We start from the raw sequence: 22,133 nt of genomic DNA on the forward strand, positions 1-22,133 counted from the left end.
GTCAGTTACTTGTGGAAGAGTCTGTCTTTACTTCCCCATTGACTCATTATCCATTTCAAATTTTACTTCTATGCTACTATCCTTCAAGCATATTTGCATGTAGTATACGTATTGATATTCATCTCAGATTGTACATACTGCATATGCATCCATTGCAAATGGATTGGAAACAAGACATTTCTTTCAAGTGACACAAATTTCTGCTTGAATCAAACCTGTTGAATCAAGATTTCCACTATGGCTTATGAGATTCTTCAACAGATTGACTGAGAAGACGAATGAAAAAGCAAGCAAGTTAGAATACGTAGAATACTGTAACTACCACTTCAAGAACAATAAAGATGACTCTGAAGTCATCTTCTCTGAAGAGAGAAGAGCTGTTCCGGGAAAGAGATAGGAATTTTGGAGAATGCATCAGAAAGCCATTTATTCCCAATATGAGTCATACCACCCAGGAGCCTGTCCCAGAAGCTCGGGTTCTAAACTTGGACAGGAAGTGAATTTATCATAGGGCACGTGGACATACGGCACAAGCACATTTTAGAGACACTACTTAGCCTAGTCACCCTGTCTTTGGAAGGTGGGGGAGGTACTGTAAGCAATATACCAAGACAACACTCACAAAAATGTGGGGAGAACATGCAAATATGCACACCAGTCTGGATTCCATCCCAGGCCCCAAGAACGGTGAGGCAGAAAACTTGAGCCGGCATCACACTACATGACTCAACATGACTACTAGTCAGGGGGCATCTCAAATTTAACGACGGCAGTTGCTGAATCTCGCTGCCTTTTCTGTTCTAGAGGGTGTCAAATTATACGACTAGGAATTGCAGGGGGTGACTACTGTAATTACACGATATCATCACGTTTCCAGATCTCGTATTGTGCCACGAAAGTACCGCGAGGTCACCTCATTTTGGCAGCCAATCAATGTGGAGCACACCGGAATAAGAGGAGGAGCACTGCACTAAACTAAACAAATGACAAACATCAAAAATTGAACAGACGTCTGTGCTGGCTCCAAAGTTCAACGAGCCTCTCCTCCATTTGCACAGTCCAAAAGACTCGCTTTCCTTCTTTCCTTGCAGCCGCATTATATGCATTGTACATCTGGTTGAGCACTCATTGGCTGTTGACTGTCGCAGACACAAGAGCCCACTCCTACGACTTGCAACTCGCTATGAGAAAATCAAACCAGTTTGATTTTATTGTAGCGAGTCGCAGAGAGTCGTAGGGGCTGTTAAGAGCGCTATGACTGAGTCACTGGGGGTGTCACACTACACAAGTGACGGTAATGGGCGCACGCTGTGACTCTCTACAACTCGCTGTGATTTTCGTACGATTATGTAAATGAAGGCTACGACTGAAAGTCCTAGGAAAAGTCGTGAAGTGTCATGCCGGCGTTAACCTATAGACTCACTGGAAAAAACAATGTAATAGTGCAGTGATTTTTTTTTTCAATTCAGATCAGCTAATTAAACAAGTCCACTTTTAATTATCTCATCATCCACCCAGATGCAACAGTTCTATTGAATAAGGGCAGCAGTTTATTTATATCAACAGTATGTCTATGATGTTAATATGTGTTATTAGTAGTGTGAATTAATCTGCTAAATCAGAAGCATATTGTACTTGTCTTTCAACAGAGGAAGACTGCAATAAGAAGACAATATACTGTATAAAGAGATCTCACCAGCTAGTTTACTGGTCAGCTTTTCTATCTCCTTTTAGAAGGACAGCTCTAGAGCCAGCAACTCCAAAACTGGCAACTCACGCACAAAGAAGGCTCCACATGCCAAAATGTTTTGTTTCTTTTCTTCTCTTTTCAGCATGGAGGAAACCTTTACTTTACATGCCTACGCATGCTGACGCAGCTCCCTGCTTGAACTACTTCGACTCTAGAATTAGTCTGAAATTAATCTGAAAAATCATTGGTTTTCTGTTACAATTTCAGAAAACTGGTAATATGTGTTAAGGACTAAGATACAGTATGTTGTTTTGTATTTGCTAACCCCCTAGTTTCAATTTAAAAGAGTGAACGATCTTCAGATCCAGGGAGAAAAGTGATTCCCTTCCCTTGACCTAGGTTCTGTGTTAACTGATTTCTGTAAATGGATTCTTCAGACTCTACAGTGGTCCTCATTTCCCTGTCAACATTGAACTTATTTCCCTGTCCAAAAATAATATTGACAGCTGCAATAATTCTGGAGAAAAAGCACAATCCCTTTGTTTTCACAGACTTACTAGACATTGGTGGTTTCACAAAACATCTGCCTCATATCCCATTAAAGGTCAATACCACATCACAGCACGACACAGATTTTTCCTTTTTGTTGATTTTAATTTTATTTTGAGATACTGATGTAAAATCCTTTAGCTAAAAAATGGTTCACTTGTCATTGTATAGTAATGTAAACATAAATATTTAGGGATTAATTAAGGAATTTTTGCAAAGTAGATTTATTGGTACTTTGTGAATCTGGGTATTAAGTACGGTGGCATTACATTCATGGACACACTTTATTATTTTGGGGGGATGGAGGATGGTTATCTTAAATTCAACTACATTCTGTCTTTCTGACAGATCAGCTTATGAAATCAGGAAACAATGTTTTGACTATATTTTCAGCTACGAAACAATGGCGCCATATTGTCAGGGTCTAGAATTACATCCTGTTTTCAACCAAATATTTGTTTGAAATTATTTTTATATCTTTATCTACATTTCAATTTCTCTCACATTATGTGAATTATGATATTAATCAGTAAGTGCCTGAGCCTGAATACAGCAGACACTCTACTTGATTATTTAATAAACATTTTCCAATGCCTTTACAATTACAATGTGTAGTAAATACAAAATAAGTTCAATTGCTTATGAACACACTGTTTCTAAAGCGCATGCATATGCAGTATGTATTGTTCTTGAACTCTAGATGAATATAGGCAAACATACAAGTTTTGTTTTTTAATCCTCACAGCTACAGATCATATATATTGAAAGACAAATAAGAATGAATAGAAAAGAAACACCAGGTGTACTGAATTTATTGTTAATACCAAGGAAAAAAAAATATTTTAAACTTACCCCTATGTGTGAGTTTCATAACTGGAACAATTTCTAGAATTCTAACAATACTGTTATGAAATAATAGTATATAAATATAGCTATTTTTTAATCTGATTAAACTAAATTGCACCCTGCCCTGTGTGCCAATCTCCCACAGAAAATAGATTTCAGTAGCTGGCCTGATGATTGCCATGCCTGCATACGAGGACACAAAGCAAAATGAAGACACGTGTAGTGTGATAGTTGGCTATCAGTAACATTTATTCAATCTTATTTCTTTTTTTGCTGCTGCTTCTGGGCTAGTAATGCATCAGATGTCAGGAGCTGTCAATTACCTTCAAGCTCTCTAGAGTGGCCAAATGATAAGCTGATAAACACAATTTGCAGCCATACCTTAGAAAAAACCTTAATAAATTCTTGCTACTATGTACAGTGTTTTCATATACAGTACAGTGCACTGAAAGCTATCAGATGGTTTTATAGTTGTTTCAGATAATATTTGCATTGTATGTCAGTATATTATAGGAGCCAATCGAAATCTGTTCCACATGCAGTGATACTGACTATACACCTCCTTCAGTCTTACAACAAATTTGTTACTTAACCTAGCATCAGTTACTGTCATATTGTCAATATGTTGGGCTGTGGAATGGTTTAAAAACTATACATACCATACATTTCAGCTCAAACATCTTGAAAACAAAGTAGTGCATTTAATGATAAAACATATTTTCTACAGCATATTTATATGTACAGGCACTGTGCACATAAGTAGGGAAAAAGTATAAAATTATTTTTTACTGTGAATATACAGTATGCTTCATTAAGATTTTACAGTACAGAAGAAAATATCAGCTACTTTAAATTAACTGAACTCCTGCCTAAAATCCCATGATCATGATTATCCTATTTATCAATGACTATCAGATTATAAACCTTCATCCTGTGGCCTATAATCAAAATTGTCTTCAGGTCCCAGGTGCAATGTTAACATTTTGACAGAGGTACTAGACAAAGAGTATTGTTACAAGATTTGTCCTTGGGATTCACACTAAGGCTAAGGACTCATAGTTCTACAACAATATATTATCATAGTCATCTAATTCAGTCCATTTATTGTCTGGTGACACCTTTTACATCATCAGCAGGTGCACAAGACCAAAACGGAATAACGTTTGTGTGCTTCTAACTTCAAATGTCTCATCATTTTGAAACTGTAACAATAAAAAAAACATTATTATTGACATTATTGATACAGTGATCCTTGATCAGGGACAAGCAATTAAATTAAACATTTATGTAATGTCAGTATCAAAACATGTTCTGATTCTTTTGTGAATATTTCTCTCTGATTTTTTTTTACTTGGCAAAACAGTGTAACTCAATACTGCACTAATCTGTCAGTGACATTAAACTTTTTGATCCAGGGAGCTCCTCCCATTTCCTGTTATGGTACATTTATTTGTGTCAGGGTTTTGAAAGCAGTGTGTGACAACTGGATCAGAGTAAAACACGTTTGGCTGTCATCAGGAAAATTAAAAAGAATTTAACATTAAACAAAATCAAGTGGACTGAGATGATCGAGCAATCACATTATAGAAATGTGACTTTGCAAATATTTGTGATTTTGCAACAGAGTTAGTTAGACTCCAGTCAGTGCTTGTTTTCTGACAGCTGAGTATGTAAGAGAAGGTTGTGCTTAAATCCTTATTCTCCCCATGGAATAGAGCAATTGTAGGCTATTCCAAGTGGGTATGAAATAGAAAAAAACTGGCAAAACCAAATAAAAGCATGTATATGTAGGACACATCTAGAAACTATAAAGTTTCTGTAAGCTGCGCAGTTCTACTCTTTATACCACCACACCATAACTCTGCCTTTTTTGCTGAAAATTCTCTTCCCTGAATACTTTTATGCTGGGGTACATTTGTGTCTTCTTTTGACACCTACACATTTATATGAATATATTGATAAACAATTCCATTAAAACAATATACAAAAGTCAGTAAGACTGGGTCTGCTCAGGACTGGAACTGGGGAGACATTGAAAAAAAAACAGGTTGTTGCGGTTAGCGATGCTACTGGACCAGCTCTTCATTTCCGGTCCACAGGTCCTTAGCTAATGGCCAAATCCGCTGTGCTATAGGAGGTGATCCACTCTGGATGACGTTAACCCGAGGTCCTGACTGCTTGGTCATTTCAGATTCCCATGGAACTGTTCATTAGAGCAGGAGGTGTTAACTCCAGTTAACTCCACTCTGGGCTTCCGCCATCTGGCCTCCTGAAATTTCCCTCTTAATTCAAATGGTGAATTTTTTCACATTTCTCTGTCTGAACTGCTGTGTACTCAGCTACCAGGTGTCACAGTGATGCATAAAATGGGTCACCTCCTATACAGTATGTTATCCACTGGGATGGAAAGCACTATATAAATATAACTATTGATGACTTATTCTTATTATTGTTGTTGTTGTTTTAGGTGTTACGGAAGGTTAGTTCATGAGAAAAAAAACATACAGGGTTCCATAGTACTTATTACACACATACATAATAGATATTGGCCAAAATTTAAGTTTTCATTAATAAACAGAAATATTGTTTCTTGTTGACCTATGACAAAAAAAAATCTAAAAAGTGATAAGCATTGGTGCCTCGCAGAGCTGGAGCCCTGGGTTCGATTCCATGCCTGGGGTGCTATCTGCGTGGGTTTCTTCCAGGTACTCTGCTTTCCTTCCACAGTTCAAAGACATGCTGGTAAGTTAATCGGCTTCTGGAGAATTAGCCCCGGAGTAAGTGTGTGCATGTTTTGTGTCTGCGTGTGTCCAGCGATAGATTGGCATCTCATTCTGGTCACATCCGGCCTTGTGCCTGTTGTGTGCTGGAATAGACTCTTGTTCCCCTGCCGCCCTGTAGTGGATCATGCAGTTAGTTAATGGATGGATGGGTATTTATTGATACCATTCTCTATGCGTAGGTAAGGAATAGTCTATACATTGTCTAAGAATAATTTTCTTTGCCATTAAGGGAAAAAAAAAACGTTTTCATCTGTTATCAATCTGATCAAATACACACATTTCTACATGAAAACAAAATACTTTCTTAAAGAATTTATGTTTATGTTTTGTTTGAATTTCATCCAAAATGTTGGTGTTATTGGACTATATGTCCATCTTTATACAGTATGTTGCCCCCCCCTTTACAGTTCTACCCCTGCTCATCGACTGTTTCTAGTCTGTTTCAGACTTGGTTTTCTCTAATCTAATCTGCGATCAAGCCTTGATAGCCGTCTGAAAACTTGATTTTGGAATTACCCTTGGGGACCCAGACCTTGGGACGATTAGTGGAAACACAGCCCAGCTCTTCCGGTGACACTGCTGGGTGCAGGGTGCTGGCTGGTGGCTGATACTGATACTAAGCTAAAGGGACCATAAGAAAACTGAGAAATGGCAAAGGGCTTGGCATTTTTGAATGATTAAACTGTACTTTAAAGTAAGCAAATCAGAACTGGGCAGTCAGGTGGCATGCTTAAAAATGGGTTTTCAAAAAAGTTCACTCGTTAGTAAGTTTGTGAAAACAGGGTTCAATATACTGTACATTTATAGGGGTATCTCATCTTTTTAACGTTACACTGAAAGTCCTGAAATTAAAGGGGCTGCACTGTAGCCAGGTTTCTACCGAAAGGAAAGAACTTAAAAATCTTCTTAATGAAAAGAAATGGGAGGTATGATAAATTATGCAATGTGACTGTGCATTTGACGAAAAAATTAAAGTATGAAATTGACAATTAAAGGTACAGTTTTTCTTTAATATATACAACAAGGCAGTCACTGTCACTTAATAAAATCTTGAGATCCTAAATTCAAGCTGTGAGCTGAAACTGAATTGGAAGCTTTTGATTAGCTGACTGAGACGAGAGGAGAGATCTTCCTTGTTCAAGCCAAAAAAGAAACTAATCCATATGCTAGGTTGAACTCTTCAGTCCTACTGGAGTGCATGTACTGATTACTAACCAGTGGCTTTTGCCACAGTAAGACTAGAGGGTTATGAAGCCGATGGCAACATTGTAATCAGCAGGAATGGGGGGGGGGGCAGTGTAGTGGGAAAGCGACAAAGCAGAAGGTTTACTTGTACCTGTTATAATACAAGTTATACCCTTCGCTCTCCCTGGAGGCAGGGTTTGACTGTTAAGTAACAGCTGGTCCGCCATCCAAAAAAAACAACTACCATATGCACACAGGATGTACACAGTAACAACTGGAATCTGCGACCAATTTCCTAACGCACTCACCCAAGCCACAGAGAGGGAGGTGCCAGTGACAGTTCTATTAATAAAACTTCTCTAAGCCCCAATTAACAGGGCTCTATTAGATGGCTTGGGAAAATGTCGCTTGCAGGAAAGACGTAGAGCTATTAAAGAGCTGGTCGGTGAAGGACTCCCCAGAGGGGAGTAGGGCAGTGCCTTGAGTACAGATTGTGGGGGCTGAGCTAAGAAACTGATGAAGAGATAAACCAGCTCTACAACCCACATGTGTGCAGTGTCTGCGTGCGACTTACTTTCCCTGCGAACTTACATAAGGTCCGTTCATCTCCAGAAAACCAGAGAACTCTGACAGTGTCTGTTGCATCACCGGAGCCCTTACCTTTCCTCACGATAAGGTAAAAGCATTTTTCTCAAGTGCAAGAGGTATTTCTGAAAGTGTTGTTTTGGGTGGATGTTTTTTTAATTTCGTTTCACTTCATTGGGAAAGGTGTACTATACAAAAAATTACCAAAAAAAAACAAAAATCAGGAACTCTCAAGAAAGAAACAAGATTTTTGTTTAGTATGCAATTAACAATTATTTTTAAATGCAAGTAAAAGATGGAATATTCTTCATGAAGTAATGATTACCTGTGTATTGTGAGATACTGATGTTCTAACTGTCTCTGTTTATTCAACAGGAAATACTCCTTAATATGTACTTGTCTTTCAATCTTTGATGTGTTGTTGGGAGCAACATTTCTTCTACATCAGGTAACAGAATGCCTTATTGCTTGTTTCTTTTTCCTAAACTTTATTTTCTTTACTCGGTAAAGTACGCACTGTATGCAAGTACAATAAATTCATGCTTTTTGTACCCTGTCAATACACTTCTGATCTGATTCATAAACAGAAAATATACGTCACTAATAAATCCCATACTGTATGTGCTTTAATATAAACATTTAAGGCGAGGTTAAATATGCTGCTCAAAGTTTATTAGATTACCAGATGGAATGCCTCACATTTGGGGCTCAATTTGGGATGGAAGTAAAATCTATCAGGGGTGGCTCTCTGTCAGACAAAGTAGAAGGACACTGTAGCTCTACAGATGTACAGTATGTACTTGAGTTTGTACTACTGTTCTCCAAACACAGAGAACATTTTCATGGGAGCTTTACAGAGAAAAACATAGAATATGTACCCATAATTTTAGTTATGAATCATTCATATGGGAGTTTTAAAAGTTCTATGCTCCAGAGCATCATATGTTCTTAATTTGCTGATTTGAGTTCGGAACGTGCCAATCTAGAATATATAGGTATGGAAAATGTATTTTTCTCAAATATAGTTTTGGAATTCCACACGGGCTTTATTTGGCAGAGGAATCTTGGAGCACCTTTGCATATTAAAATGCTTGCAAAATTACAGTATGTATGTCCTCCTCCAATATAAAAATAACAAGTGTCCATCTAAAATTGTTTCATTTTGTCTAAATTATTTTCTGGATATCAATTACCTTGAGACACAAAGCATTGTGCAATTGTTTTATAATGTAATTTTAGGTAAAAAATAGAGTCTAATGCTTTTTAAATTATGTTTTCTTTACTTGATTCTGTCTTTTTTTGTCTCTCTGGGAACAGCAGTCTCATTTGTTTTTGTAAGAAATAGTTTTTTTTTTTTATTGTTTTACATCAGTAAGGGAACAAAATGTACATAGCAGAGCTGAGAGATGCTAGATCCCCCCCAGTGAATAATGTCTTTTTTATGATCACTACAGTCTGGTGCACTTTAGGAACATAGTTAAATCCCATTGCGTCCTAGTGGAACCTGCTTTCTCTAACACAGAGGTTGCAGGCTTGCTCTTCTGAGCTATAATTTATTTAATAGTGTAAGTTCATTCTGTGGTTCTAATGTAGAAAAATTTGATCTTTTTCTAATATTTGTGTTGTTTGTACACATTTCCCCATAATTTACACAACAGACATAAACCTATTATTAAATATTATATCATGGTTTCTTATACATAAGGATATAGCAATTTAGTTTTACTAGTGTATCTAACCATATTTTGTATATTGTGTTTCATTTTTGGATACTTGCATCTGCTGATGAAAGTTAATGTCTTCATATGTTTATGACTGAATTGTCTGGCTGCCATATGGTGCTGTCAATAACAACCGGCACTCTTGAACCTGACCAAATGACTTTGTAAATAAAAAAAATCTATATTCCACTAGCTAGGATCCTCACATTCACAGGATTCACAGCAATTTCTGAACTAAAGCTGGAAACAATGCCTTTGGAATTCATCAGTTCAGGTTTTTACAGCTAAATAATACTGTAATATAGGGTAAATGATACAACATATATTTCTAAACTGGCAAATACTGTAAGTTAACTTCTCCTGTGCATTAGATTTAAAAATAAAGAGCAGTTATTTCATGTCTTGGTACTAATACTTTAGTGCATACAGTATTTTGGTTATTAGAACCTCTTAAACTAGAGCTTTATGAGGATTAATAATTTTCATTACCCCAACAGATTTTAAGAAATTCATACTTCAGCAGATTTAAGGAATGTTGTCTTATAAATTCTGATATCAACAGAATAGTCCGACTTTTCCAGGTACTGATTTTGTTTTAACCTTGATACATACTATACATTTTAAGGATTACATTTAAAACGTTCAAGAAGCCAAGAGACTTCTAAAAAGAGGAAAATGGAGTGATTATTTTATAAGAAAGTACTTTTTTAAAAATGGATTGTATTTTCCATTATAAAATGAGAATTTACTACATTTTATAATTGATATTTAGTATTCCTATGTTACTTAATGTGATGATATCTTGAAAAGAGACCTTTAATTCTTTTTTTCACAAATTGAGTATCCTCTTAATTGTTTAAAACATTGGGCCACTCCATGCAGACAGATGAAGTAATTGCAGCACTCATAATACTCCATAGACCCTTTATGCAGCTACCGTACATTAATCACAACATGAGAAATGTACTAGTCTAAATTAAAAGGGAACTGCAGTTCCAATTTCTCAGACCAATAATTCTCAGTAACAAAATAAATTCATTGCCTGTATCACAGCATTTTACAAATTCCAAATTAAGCACAAAATCATGAACTTTTAAAAAAAATACTGTAAGTCGCCATGTTGTTGTAAACCGCGATGTGAAGCGGCCCTTCGTGCTCACTAGTCTCCGTAGTGACTAATGTAAATGTACGAGCAAATAACTACAGGTTGTTCAGCAGACATTTCACTGCAAAAATGTTCCAACGTGATCTGATGGCGCTGCCCATAGCTGGATATTTTGTCAATTTTATGATGTATTGGGGGGTTTAGAAGTTACTGTGTGCATTTTACTGTATTGTAGTTTGAAATGCACACATCAATGCCGATTCTTTCTAACCCCAGAATAAAAAAATAGCATTAGTTTTCCTTTAAAACAGCTTGAGATGTTTTGGCAATCTAAAATCAGCAGATCGGCCTTTTTCTACTAATAATTAGATCTGTAGATTTGGCGAGGTTAAAATTCATTGTCACTTCTTTTTTTAATTATTTTTTCTTTCTTTGCTCTAACACCAACCATTCGATAATTTACATCAGATGCAGCCTTTCAGTCATAGAAAAATTTGGGCTTTGTTGCTTTATCCCTGAACAGAGCATTAATCTCTAGAGTAGTAGGGCCCTGTAGTAAAAGTAGTCATTTTCTGCTCGCTGTCAAGCATCTGCCTGGCTTCCAGTATTCTGTCATTTTATGATTACGCAATGAAGTACATAAGTCATAACCACAATTCTAACCTTGGCATGAGTAACATAAAACATTTTTAATTGAAAAAAAATGCATTCTCTGAATGTTATTTCCTGTGTTTTTATGTATTTGCAGCTTCTGGATCTTATTACATTCATTTTTTATGTTGTTTTATGTTTATTTTTCATTTCTTTCATTAGAAACATCACGGGGAAAACAGGAATGCTCCATACTGAAAACTTTGTTCCAGAGAGAGCTATATCTAAATTTGTAGCAAACCAAAGAAAATGATAGACCTGTTTTTTAAGCATTGCTGTTTGTTTTTCTTTGATTTTTAGGGCCTCGAACATTACAGATATTTGTGTTGCACTATTTCCTCACCTAACAAAAGAAAACAGAAAAAAGGTAAGTAGATTATATAATTCTTACATATACATTTGCAGTGCTCTATCTGTATACCTTATACCTAAATACCCTTTGTTAAGAATATTGAATAGAGGAATATGTTGTTTTTTTCCAAAGCATTTTTCACGCTGGAAATATAATATTACTGGTTTCTGGAAACACTATTAGGACATTAAACATTTTTCAAACATTAAAAATATTTTGCCTTACATTAAAACTGTATTGCATATTACTCCTTCTCTTCCTAGACTAATTCGCAGCTCAGGACTGCTATAATCGTTAAAAAAACACTTTTACATCTGACTTGTGACATCTGTGTCATTCATTAATTGCAAAGTCTTGAGAGGAAACAATGTGATATTTCATGATTTTGTTGCCTTTGGCACATAACATCCTCTAGCTGCAATAGTCCAGACATCTGCAACTAATATCTTTGTTAGTTTATGCAGGAAGTTATTTTGCAAAGAATCGATTTACCATGCAGCCTAGTGCGCTTCTTCATACTAAGAGATAACAGAAGAACATGTGCAGGGGGGGTCAAGCTACCACACGCTTACAGATGGCTATTGAATTTACAGTATCAGACAATAACATAGCAGGGCATTTTAAGGTGGTGTATATAATAAGTGCAGCACCATGGCATGACAGTTAGTGCCTATGCCTGACTGCGCTCAGTTCCAGACTGTGTCACTTTCTTGTGTGGAGACTGCTTGTTGTGTTGTGTCCATGTGTATTTCTGGTTTTCTCTCACCTTACAATGACACGCTACAGTAGCAATGCTAATTTGAGTTTCCAAATGTCTCCCTGTGTAATGAGTGCACATTCCCTGCAATGGACAAGCATCCTATCCCACATGTATTCTCCCCTAGCACCCCAGATTTCCAGGACAGCCTCTGGGTGGCTGTAACCCTTACCAAGAATAAGCTGCTTTCTGAGAATAGATGTACAGTATATAATACTGAGGTTAATGTTTATATCGGACAGCCAATTTAGCAGGATTTGTGATTGCCAATATGACCCAGAGGTCCGAGGAATTTAGATCTTGACTCTTACGCTGTGAGGTCCACAGGTATATCACAACTCTCCTATGGCCATATCACAACAGTTCTACTATTTTTACATGTACAACGTAACAAGACCACGTTCACAAGCCCTGTCACGAATGTGGGCCCAACTAATGCTCGGCCATTTCTCAGTCCACAGTTATTATTTCTTCTTCTGTCTTGAATTAATGCTACTGGAACCCACAAGGACTTGAAAGGACAAAAGATGTCTGGAACTGCTCAATGACAGGCCCAGCTGCTGGCTGACTGTAGGGAGCTCTGTTGCCAGATAGGACAGTGAGACATAAAAATAATGTGATTGTTTCCTTTCATCCTGCTGGTGTCCTTTGGCAAGCCATGTGGTCTAAACACGCACTACGCTTCTAAAACTGCATACCCCACCGCCCAAGGACATCACTGATTACAGTTGATGGGGTCTGTAGGAAACATCCCTGAGCTGGGTGCCACTTAATTGCCAGGAGTGTGTTCTTGGGCATGAACCCTGTTTATCAGTCCCTACACCAGACTGGTCTGTGGTCCCACACTGTTGTATTGTGATGCCAGGAACTGTGTCTCAGACTGGAGGCATGGCTCACATCATCTTGAAGCTGCTATGGCCCAGTTAAATTCTAGATCTAGATCTCCTGTTTTTGTGTAGTTTGTCTACCAACATACTGAGTATTGACTTTTCTCTCATTCTGCTTCTTACAAAGTAATCAGAGAGTAATCTTACACACATCTAAAGCCAATTAGAAAATGTCTAACTCACAAATCGGTGTGAACATAACAATACAAAATAACTAACAATGAATGTTTTTTTTAACTATACTACTTTTTTACAAACTAGTTATAGAACAAGAACATACTTAAATAATATTTTCTTACACCTGTACTATAGCTAAAAATACAACACCTTTTAAGTTTTAAATGGAAGTAGCTGCTGCAGACATTAAAACAGTTATCTCTTTTAAAATATTTTTAAATACAGACTGTGTCTTTCTGCCACAATCATTTTATCTCTGGGAGATCTTTAGTGAGTCATAGATAAGGGTGAAATATAATCATATAACAGAATACTTCCTTCTGTCTTTTTTCTTTTTTGTTCTCTTGACATTTAATGCACATGTTACCATGAATACCATTTTTTCTCTCTCTTGTAAAGGGTACAGAGAAATTAATCAAAAAGCGAATGTCTTTTATTCTCCATGGCATCAAACATAACCTTTGATTACTAGGTACTGACGTGTGTGTCTGTTTACAGTGATTTATTCTGTGTTTTTCTGTTAATACTTACTACAAAGTGATGTTACAAATGGCTGGCATCAAGCTGTCAGATGGGGCTGACCTTAAAGATGTAACTCCTGTTGTTACTTATGAAAACTGTAAAGTAAAGCTTTTTTCCAATTTTTTTAAGGAACAACAATTAAATTACTCTGTAAACCTTGTTAGCGATGGATATTTACCCCAAAGGGGAAGTGTTTAATGGCATGTGTTTTTACAACAAAGGGGGTGTGTTTAATGGCAAGAGGTTGAGGTTTTGTATCTGGCATAAAGTAGTTGGCTGACACCTAGTGACCGAATGTTGCTACTGCAGCTAAATTGTTATGGAAGATTATGATGACCCTCTTATCTGAGGTTGTGTCAAATAACACATACTGTAATATACCCAAATTACATTTTAATAAGTTTTTTATACTTTATTTATCAAAGATACATGTAATAACATCATGAAAATAATAATGCATTTTAAATTTAATCTTACAGTGTTGCCTTTTAAATTAAAATAATCCACAGCTTTGTGTTCATTATTCCTGTTTTGAAAAATAAATCACTAAAGTGAAATCTAAACTCACCTGATGAAATTGCAGTAGGCCAATATTGCCATATCTATAAGAGAATAAAATACATATACAGGGAAGGAATAAAGCTGTAGCTGCATTGTAAGCTCATCCACTTTGTGTTGTGTATCTAAAAGCAGTTCTAAAAATTATAGAACCAGAAAACCCATTTTTTGTACTCAGATAAAAACAATATACTGTACATGAAGAACCATTAACTCATATGGAAGCGCCTACCTAAAGCTTGGGAGGAGTAATGACAACCAAGCATATTTCACCCAGGTGTTATAGATCATATTCATTACCTTTTAATTGCTGTTTGCTATATTTACTGTATATCTTAAGCAAACACCTGTTTTTGCATTTTGGCTCACGCATTCCTTCCTCCACGTGATCTTCACCTTTGCCTCTGCTCCTCACTCTGAATAGGGGCCCAAGTCTATGCTACAGTATATCCAGGAGGCTGCCCCTTAAACAAGCAAGTTGAGCCAAAACGTATTTAGACATACTGAATAAACATTCACTAAACATCTAATACTTGGGTTTAACTATTCTTTGTGAAATACGCTTTAATCAGTTCAATCAGTTCGATCAATCCGAAGTAGTTCAAGATCATAAGCAAAAGGATATCTTATTTAATTCCCAGAAACAGCTCCAAATAACAGGGTGAGGAAACACTTTAAAAAGAATAGTGGAGAAAAGGCATGTGTTGTAAAATTATACAACAACCAAGTTTTTCTCAGGAATTCCTACTGCCCTCAAGGACAATTGTATGTTATAGGGATTATTCCTGAACAGTTTTGCCTAGGTTTTTCTTCGCACATACTATACACACACAAAAGTCCACAAGGTTTATTTCCAGGAGAAAGCTCTCAAGCAGATTGGATTTTCTCACATGTAAAAGGTTGCTGCTCCAAACAGCATGGTAATTCTGTTTATTTAGGTGTTTGATAATCAACTATTCTCAGGCAAGGAGATGGTGTGAACATGACATGGTTCTCATACTGTGTCCTTTTACAGTACAGGAACCACAATTTTCCTTGGTTTCCTAATACAAATATACAGTATGTACTGCATAATACAAACGCAGATACTCTTGGTATTATACATGTAGTGGTATAGTGTTTTGTTTCATATGTGTTAAAAATTACATTCAGAAACAGGATAGACCATAACATCAATTTACTAAAGTGTTACTTAAATTTCACATGTTCTTATGACAATAAACCTGTCAGTATTATTTAATTTTTGTAAAATAACACCATGAGTGCATTACTCAAAAAAGAGAAAAAACAGACACCATGGAGTTTCCTGCTTTGTGATGGTTACTCTGATGGTATTATTCTATGTCATACCTATCTTTGTATAGTTTACCCACTATTCCAACAGTTTTGTAGTGCTTTAAACATTACTGTATACGTAACATGGTACAATAAACCATAGTGAGGATTAGAAGTGTAGGTACTATGAAGTGTTAGAGTGGAAGAAACCATACTTCTGACTATAACACTAAGCTATTTCTTTTTTAAATCACTGAGTTTCAAAGATGAGATTAATTCTAGTGTTATGCTTAAACTACTGAGATTTGGAACACTTCTTTCCTAGTCCTAATTTATTCTGTGGTATCGTCTCTTTTAAGACAAATTGAAGTTTTCTAATGATACTAATATTCTGAATAAGGAAATGAATAATTGTAAATCCTGTAACGCAACAATTTAGTTTGTAAACAATCTAAAATCTATAATCATATAGGAGGAGACCGATTTTAAAAATTATCCTGTCACTATAATGATATTCACTGTTTTTATTTCACATTTCAGCATTTTAAATTAATTAGTATATGAGGTTAATGGGATTTAAAGCCATTTCCAAAGGGGTTTTCAGCCTGTAAGTTTAAGCAATGTATTTTAAAATATATACTTAAAAACATAAATAGCATTATTATGAGGCTTATGATCACACTGAAATCTGCTGTTACAGAAGAGAATCTCTTTGACGTTTTTCTTGTGTTCTTTGTAGGAAGCTGTGAGTGCTTTACTGCAGACCTCATACCTGGAAGCAAAAGAGACGACATATCACTTATCTTTGAAGAACCTTTTTTGCCTTAATTCTGTAACGAAATCCCTATTGGTTTAAAGGATAATGGAGAATACTACACAAGTACCAAACATCACAGTGAATTGCACATCATCCGGAAGGCATGCCTTTCTCTTTATTCTGATTCCTGTCATTTACAGTTGCAACTTTGTTATAGGTATAGTGGGGAATGGCTTGGTGGTCACTATCATTTATTGTTACATTAAATTAGAAACAGTCGCCAGTATCTTCATACTGAATCTGGCTTTGTCCGATCTCATGTTCCTCATCACTTTACCTCTGTGGGCCACCTACACAGCCTTGGGTTATCACTGGCCTTTTGGCAGCTTCCTGTGCAAAGCAATCTCCGGTTTGGTGATGTTCAATCTGTACAGCAGCGTATTTTTTCTCACCTGCTTGAGTATTGACAGATACCTGGCCATCGTTCATCCCGTTAAATCTCGTCCAAAACGCACAATATTTTACGCCCGCGTAACCTGTACTCTAATCTGGATCCTTGCGTTCCTGATGAGTGTGCCAAATATGTGCTTCCGTGACGTTTTCTTTGTGAAAGACCTCAATTTAACTGTGTGTGGCCTTTTGTATGAGCCTAATAATACTAATCGCATCTTGGTTGGAATGAGTTTGATGAAAAGCATCTTAGGCTTTTTGATTCCCTTTGCGACCATCATAACCTGCTACTGCCTCATTGGAAAAGCCATCCTTGATGCCTATCACGTCCAGAAAAACAAGTCCAGAAACGACGAGGTTTTGAAGATGCTTGCTGCTGTTGTAGCGGCTTTTTTTGTGTGTTGGTTCCCGCACCAAATATTTCACTTCATGGACATTCTTGTTAACTTAAATGTCATACAGAGTTGCAAAATTGTGGATATTGTTGACACCGCCATGCCATTTACAATCTGCATAGCTTACTTCAACAGTTGCCTGAACCCTATTCTCTACAGCTTCGTGGGGAATAATTTTCGAAAGAATTTACTCCGCCTGCTGAAATGCACACCTCCACTAGTTGTGTCTCATCCAAGCCTTTCTAGCAAAACAAGTTCAATTTCCTATCGGGGATCAGAAATATTGCATTTAACAACAAATAAGGTTGTTTTGTGAGATGTAAGGTAAGTGGTGAACATCCATCCATTTTCTAACCGCTTTATTCAAAACAGGGTCGCAGGGGGAGCCTATCTCAGCAAGCCATGGGCACAAGGCAGGGCACAACTTGAATGGAATGCCAGTCCATTGTAGGGCACACACAAACACACACATACTCAAGCCAGGACCCACTTTTCCCAGATGCCAGTTAACCTAATGGTATGTGTTTGGACTGTGGGAGGAAACTGGAGTATCCAGAAGATCCCCACACAAACACAGGGAGAACATACAAACTCCAGATAGCCCACCAAGTCTGGAACTGAGCCTCCAGGGCCCCAGTGCTTAAGGCAGCACTGCTAACCACTGCGCCAGTGTGCCACCCAGGTGGTGAACAATATTGCCTCATTATCTCTTTAGGGAAATTTAAGAGGGGCTGAAGGATTCAGACAAGGTGCAACTCAAAATCTCATATGAACATCTGATGGTAAACTTATTCCAGAATGATTGCTCAAATCAGTGTCTCAAACAAGTGTAATTTTCCTGCTGAAGAATTGAGATGCAGAAACACTCATAATGGTTCCTTCTGCACCATTGCAAGGGAAATATTTTTAAAATACTAAATGGTCACATCAATGCACATAGAGTAGTATTAAGGCTCAGTAGCTAGGGGCCCCTTAATCTAGAAGAAAAGATTTGTCTTACAGCCTGTGTAGAGAAATCACAGTTCAGCAAAATAAGCTGTAAAAATTCACATATTTTGCAATAGCCATGAATGAAATCTGTACTGTTGCAAGTAGAGGAGAAAGTTCAATTTAAATAATATACTGAAACCATTGAATATATTTTTTAATGAAAATGAGAGCTATTTTGTTTTAGCACACATTTTTAATTTTATATCCTTAAAAACAGGAATGAGACTTTACCTGCAGAAAAAAATATTAACAAATATTGCTTCTGTTAATACGCCTCGATATAGTTAATGAGTGGGAGTCACATAATTCACGATATCTACACCAGCCTCACCTCAGATGTTTATTGTCCTGATGCAACTCAATGTTTTGAACTAGAAAATCTGGATATTTTATTTCATGAGCAAATAGTCATTAACAAGCTCAAAAACAGCATGTCCAGAACCAGGAATACAGTAATGCTCAAAAAACCATTTTTCCTAATGTATCAATTGTAATACTTATACAAACGTTCTGAGCCTAACCTCAGATCTTTATTTAAATGTTCCATAGGAGTTCTGTAAGAGTGGTGCCCCATACAGGGAAGTACTTATTCAAGAAATAAATAAGAGAAAGCAACCTGAGACACACAGACATTTATTACCTGAATGTTTTTAGGGTTTAAGGAGATGTTTCACACACTTTATTATGTTGACCAGTTTGCATTTTTAAAATTTAGTATGAGTTAATTTTTTTCCATCATACTATTAAGTACTGTACATTCTAAATCAAAATCTTGGAAAGTTAGAAGCTTGTCTTAAATTAATTTGTATTATGTGGTATCTACATAAACGTGTTATATGTGCATATAATTCAAAGAAAACCAGAGTGGATTCGTTATAATTTAAATGGACCTACTGTATTTATCAATTCCTGTATTCAGCTAACGATTTAGTGGAAACTTGAGCTTTGACACTTGTTTCTTGCTGCATGGACTCTCTACTTAAACAACCTCAGCACATGTCTTTCCAAATGCTACTGACTGTGGGACATACAGTACCTTTTCTTAATGATAAAAGCGTTTTATAGTATGGATTTGGGACGTATGTTAATTTTGATCTACTGTTTTTTTATAAAGTGCATGGTCATTGATGTCAGTATTGGTTTTCTGTAATTGCAGCTGTCTGTGTAGTCATTACACTGGAGTGTCAATGGTGGGTTGTGTGGAACCGAGTATTCATACAGCCCCTGCCACTTAGACAATCCCATTTATTCAAATATGCATGTTTCAGCAATAAAGCCACACACCTTCTAGTTTATCCTCAAACCCCAGGAAAGGCTATAGATAAAGTAACCTGGAAAGGGAATGCTCAGTGGGTTGAAAGCCTTTAAAAAAAAAAGAAAATCAAAAAGGCCTTTTAAAAGCAGTATTTCTGATACAAGGTAGCTAGCTCATTTTGTAACATACTATGTAGAACCAGGGGAAATACAACGAAATGCCAAAAGGCCACATCATAATCATGTTATTTCAGTCTCGTTAGACTGGTTGTGTGGTCTTCCGTTTTGATACTCCACAAGCTCATGTTTGTGGTGCTTATACAGCACACCATTGAAAGTTAATTCCCTTCTGACCCCCCTTTTGAAAATGCTGGTACTATCAAGAGTCTGCTAATAGGTCTTGGTGAAAATGTTCATGGTGTTCATGAAAAACTGGGAGCTGGCAGACTCCAGATCCAAATCCAGACAAAGTACAAAACTCTGTTTAGTGTTTGGATGATTGAGGTGATTTCCTTAAAATTATCAGTTTTAAAACTAGGGGTTATAATGTACAAACACGAGTTACTGTTGTAGGCATTTTTAACGGTCATAAACTGCTGTAGACACAATGATAAGATAGTTTAATAATTTATTGACATTTATATTACTGCCTACATCAGATAAAAGTTCAAATATGCTAATACTGTATGTCTTGACTAAATCTGTTAATGTCACACAAAAATACTAAATACATAATTTCCAATTAATCTATCTGGTGTAAAGATAATTCCACATTATTTATTGTCCTTACTATAAATATTTTACTATTTTGTGTTCATGTATCATAGTAAACACTTTAAATGAGTTGTATTGATACTTTTTGATGTGTTGTATTGTAAAAAGAGTTTGTACATGAACTGTTCAATAAAATATTTTTAAAAATAAATAATAAAATTGCACATGTGAACTATGGCTTTTGGTCTATACAAGGGAAAGACGATGAAATAATGGAATGAATCAATACAAAAACAAGAAAAAGTCATGAATGCAACAATTATTTGGAAAATCCTGAAAGCAATGAGTGCTAAATGGGCCGTAATCCATCCATCCATCCATTTTCTGCCCACTTCTGGGTTGCAGGAGAGTCAGAACCTATCCCTGCAGGCAATGGGCCAGAGGCTGGGTACACCCCGGACTAGACCCCAATCCATCACAGCGCAGACACACAGACACAAACACAGGCACGCACACACCCACACCTAGGGACAATTTTCCCTGAAACGATCCAGTACGTCTTACATCTCCGATCCACCTTCCAACTCTAAGCTGTCTGGGTAATGTTGAATCTGACTAAATGTTGATCTCTAGGCTTGACCTCAATATAATCGGGGTGTAACGTCTTCAATAGTAGAACCATAATCACGTGAGCTAAGTACATCCAATAGGCTACATGAAATCATGGGTGTTTGGATCGAGAATTGGTTAGTAAATAGAAAACAAACAGAGAAGCACACAAATTGGAAATCCATAGTAGACCAACTGCTCTTCATTTATATCATTGTCGTACACTGGGGTATAGTTAGTAAACTAGTCAAATTTGCGAATGACAATAAATTAGCTGGATTGGTACAAAGTGTACAACCAGCAAATGGAATTCAAAACATTAAGATAAAATTCAAGACTGGACAAACACCTGGCAATATAGTATAACATGCAGGTGGCAAAGACTGTAATAATAAACTGTAAATACAAGATGAAATGAAAAAGACACATCTTCTAGACAACGTCAGAAGCAAGTATTAGGAAATATAGTTTAAAGCACAGAATTTAAACCAAGGGCTGTTAAATTTGTATAATGCTCACGTAAACCCTCATAAAATATTGTGTACAATTCTGGTTACCATGTTATAGTAAAGATATTGTTGCTCTGGAATTGGTCCAGAGAAGAGCAACCAGATTCAGTCAGGGGCTGAAGGGAATGTCCTACACCGACAAGCTGAAATAAAGGAATGTTTTTAGTGTTGAACAGAGAACATTGCAAGAGGACCTGATACAAGTGTTCATAGCCAATTCAAAAGGAAGTGACAGGTCACTCTAGTGGTCATCTTCAGAACCAGCAGTGAAACACGAACCAGAAGACACAAGGATAGAGAGTGGGAGGCATGTCGTTACCCCTAGGGCACTTGGAGTGTGCAACAAGCTTCCGAGCCGTTGTTAAATCCAATATCCCAATACCCCAGAACTCTGGATGAGATCTAGTTACGATCCATTTACTACTAACTGCCAAACTAGCTAGATGGGCCCAGTAGCCTCCTCTTGTTTATAATCCTTCTTATGTTCTTAAGGCATTTTCATCGTGGGTAACGGGGTTTTTGCTACTTCCATTTGACGTATTTAATGTTTTATATACAGTACTTTCAATTTTTACAGTTATTTCATTTATCACATGTTGACCAATAATTGCATTTAATAGTATAGTTTTTATCTACTGAAGTTTTTCGTTTTAATGTATGACAATGTTTTGTAAATGACAAATATTAGTTTGCAGTACTACTTGCAGTAGTAATTAATTGATCTATTGGAGTTATACAGTGCTATTTAACTAAAAAAATACATTATTCAGTATTCAGTTCTGGGTGATTTGTGAGATATGAAATGATCTGCT

At 36.6% G+C, this 22,133-nt stretch overlaps 1 protein-coding gene across 2 annotated transcripts; it reads left to right on the forward strand.

The window, feature by feature from the left end:
• Positions 1-1,498: 1,498 nt before the first annotated feature.
• Positions 1,499-20,416, forward strand: LOC148836700 (type-1 angiotensin II receptor-like). 2 transcript variants are annotated; one of them, XM_088913994.1, is made up of 4 exons: positions 1,499-7,729; positions 8,014-8,086; positions 11,416-11,482; positions 16,383-20,416. In XM_088913994.1, exon 4 carries the CDS (start codon positions 16,506-16,508, stop codon positions 17,559-17,561), a length of 1,056 nt encoding a protein of 351 aa, XP_088770120.1. In that variant the 5' UTR covers positions 1,499-7,729; positions 8,014-8,086; positions 11,416-11,482; positions 16,383-16,505; the 3' UTR covers positions 17,562-20,416. The 2 variants fall into 2 exon arrangements, with proteins under 2 accessions (XP_088770120.1, XP_088770121.1); XM_088913995.1 differs by lacking the exons at positions 1,499-7,729; positions 8,014-8,086 and adding an exon at positions 9,855-9,940.
• Positions 20,417-22,133: the final 1,717 nt, after the last annotated feature.

Source organism: Atractosteus spatula, chromosome 4 (assembly GCF_055471065.1).
Source record: "Atractosteus spatula isolate fAtrSpa1 chromosome 4, fAtrSpa1.hap1, whole genome shotgun sequence".
Classification (NCBI taxonomy): Eukaryota; Metazoa; Chordata; class Actinopteri; order Semionotiformes; family Lepisosteidae; genus Atractosteus; species Atractosteus spatula.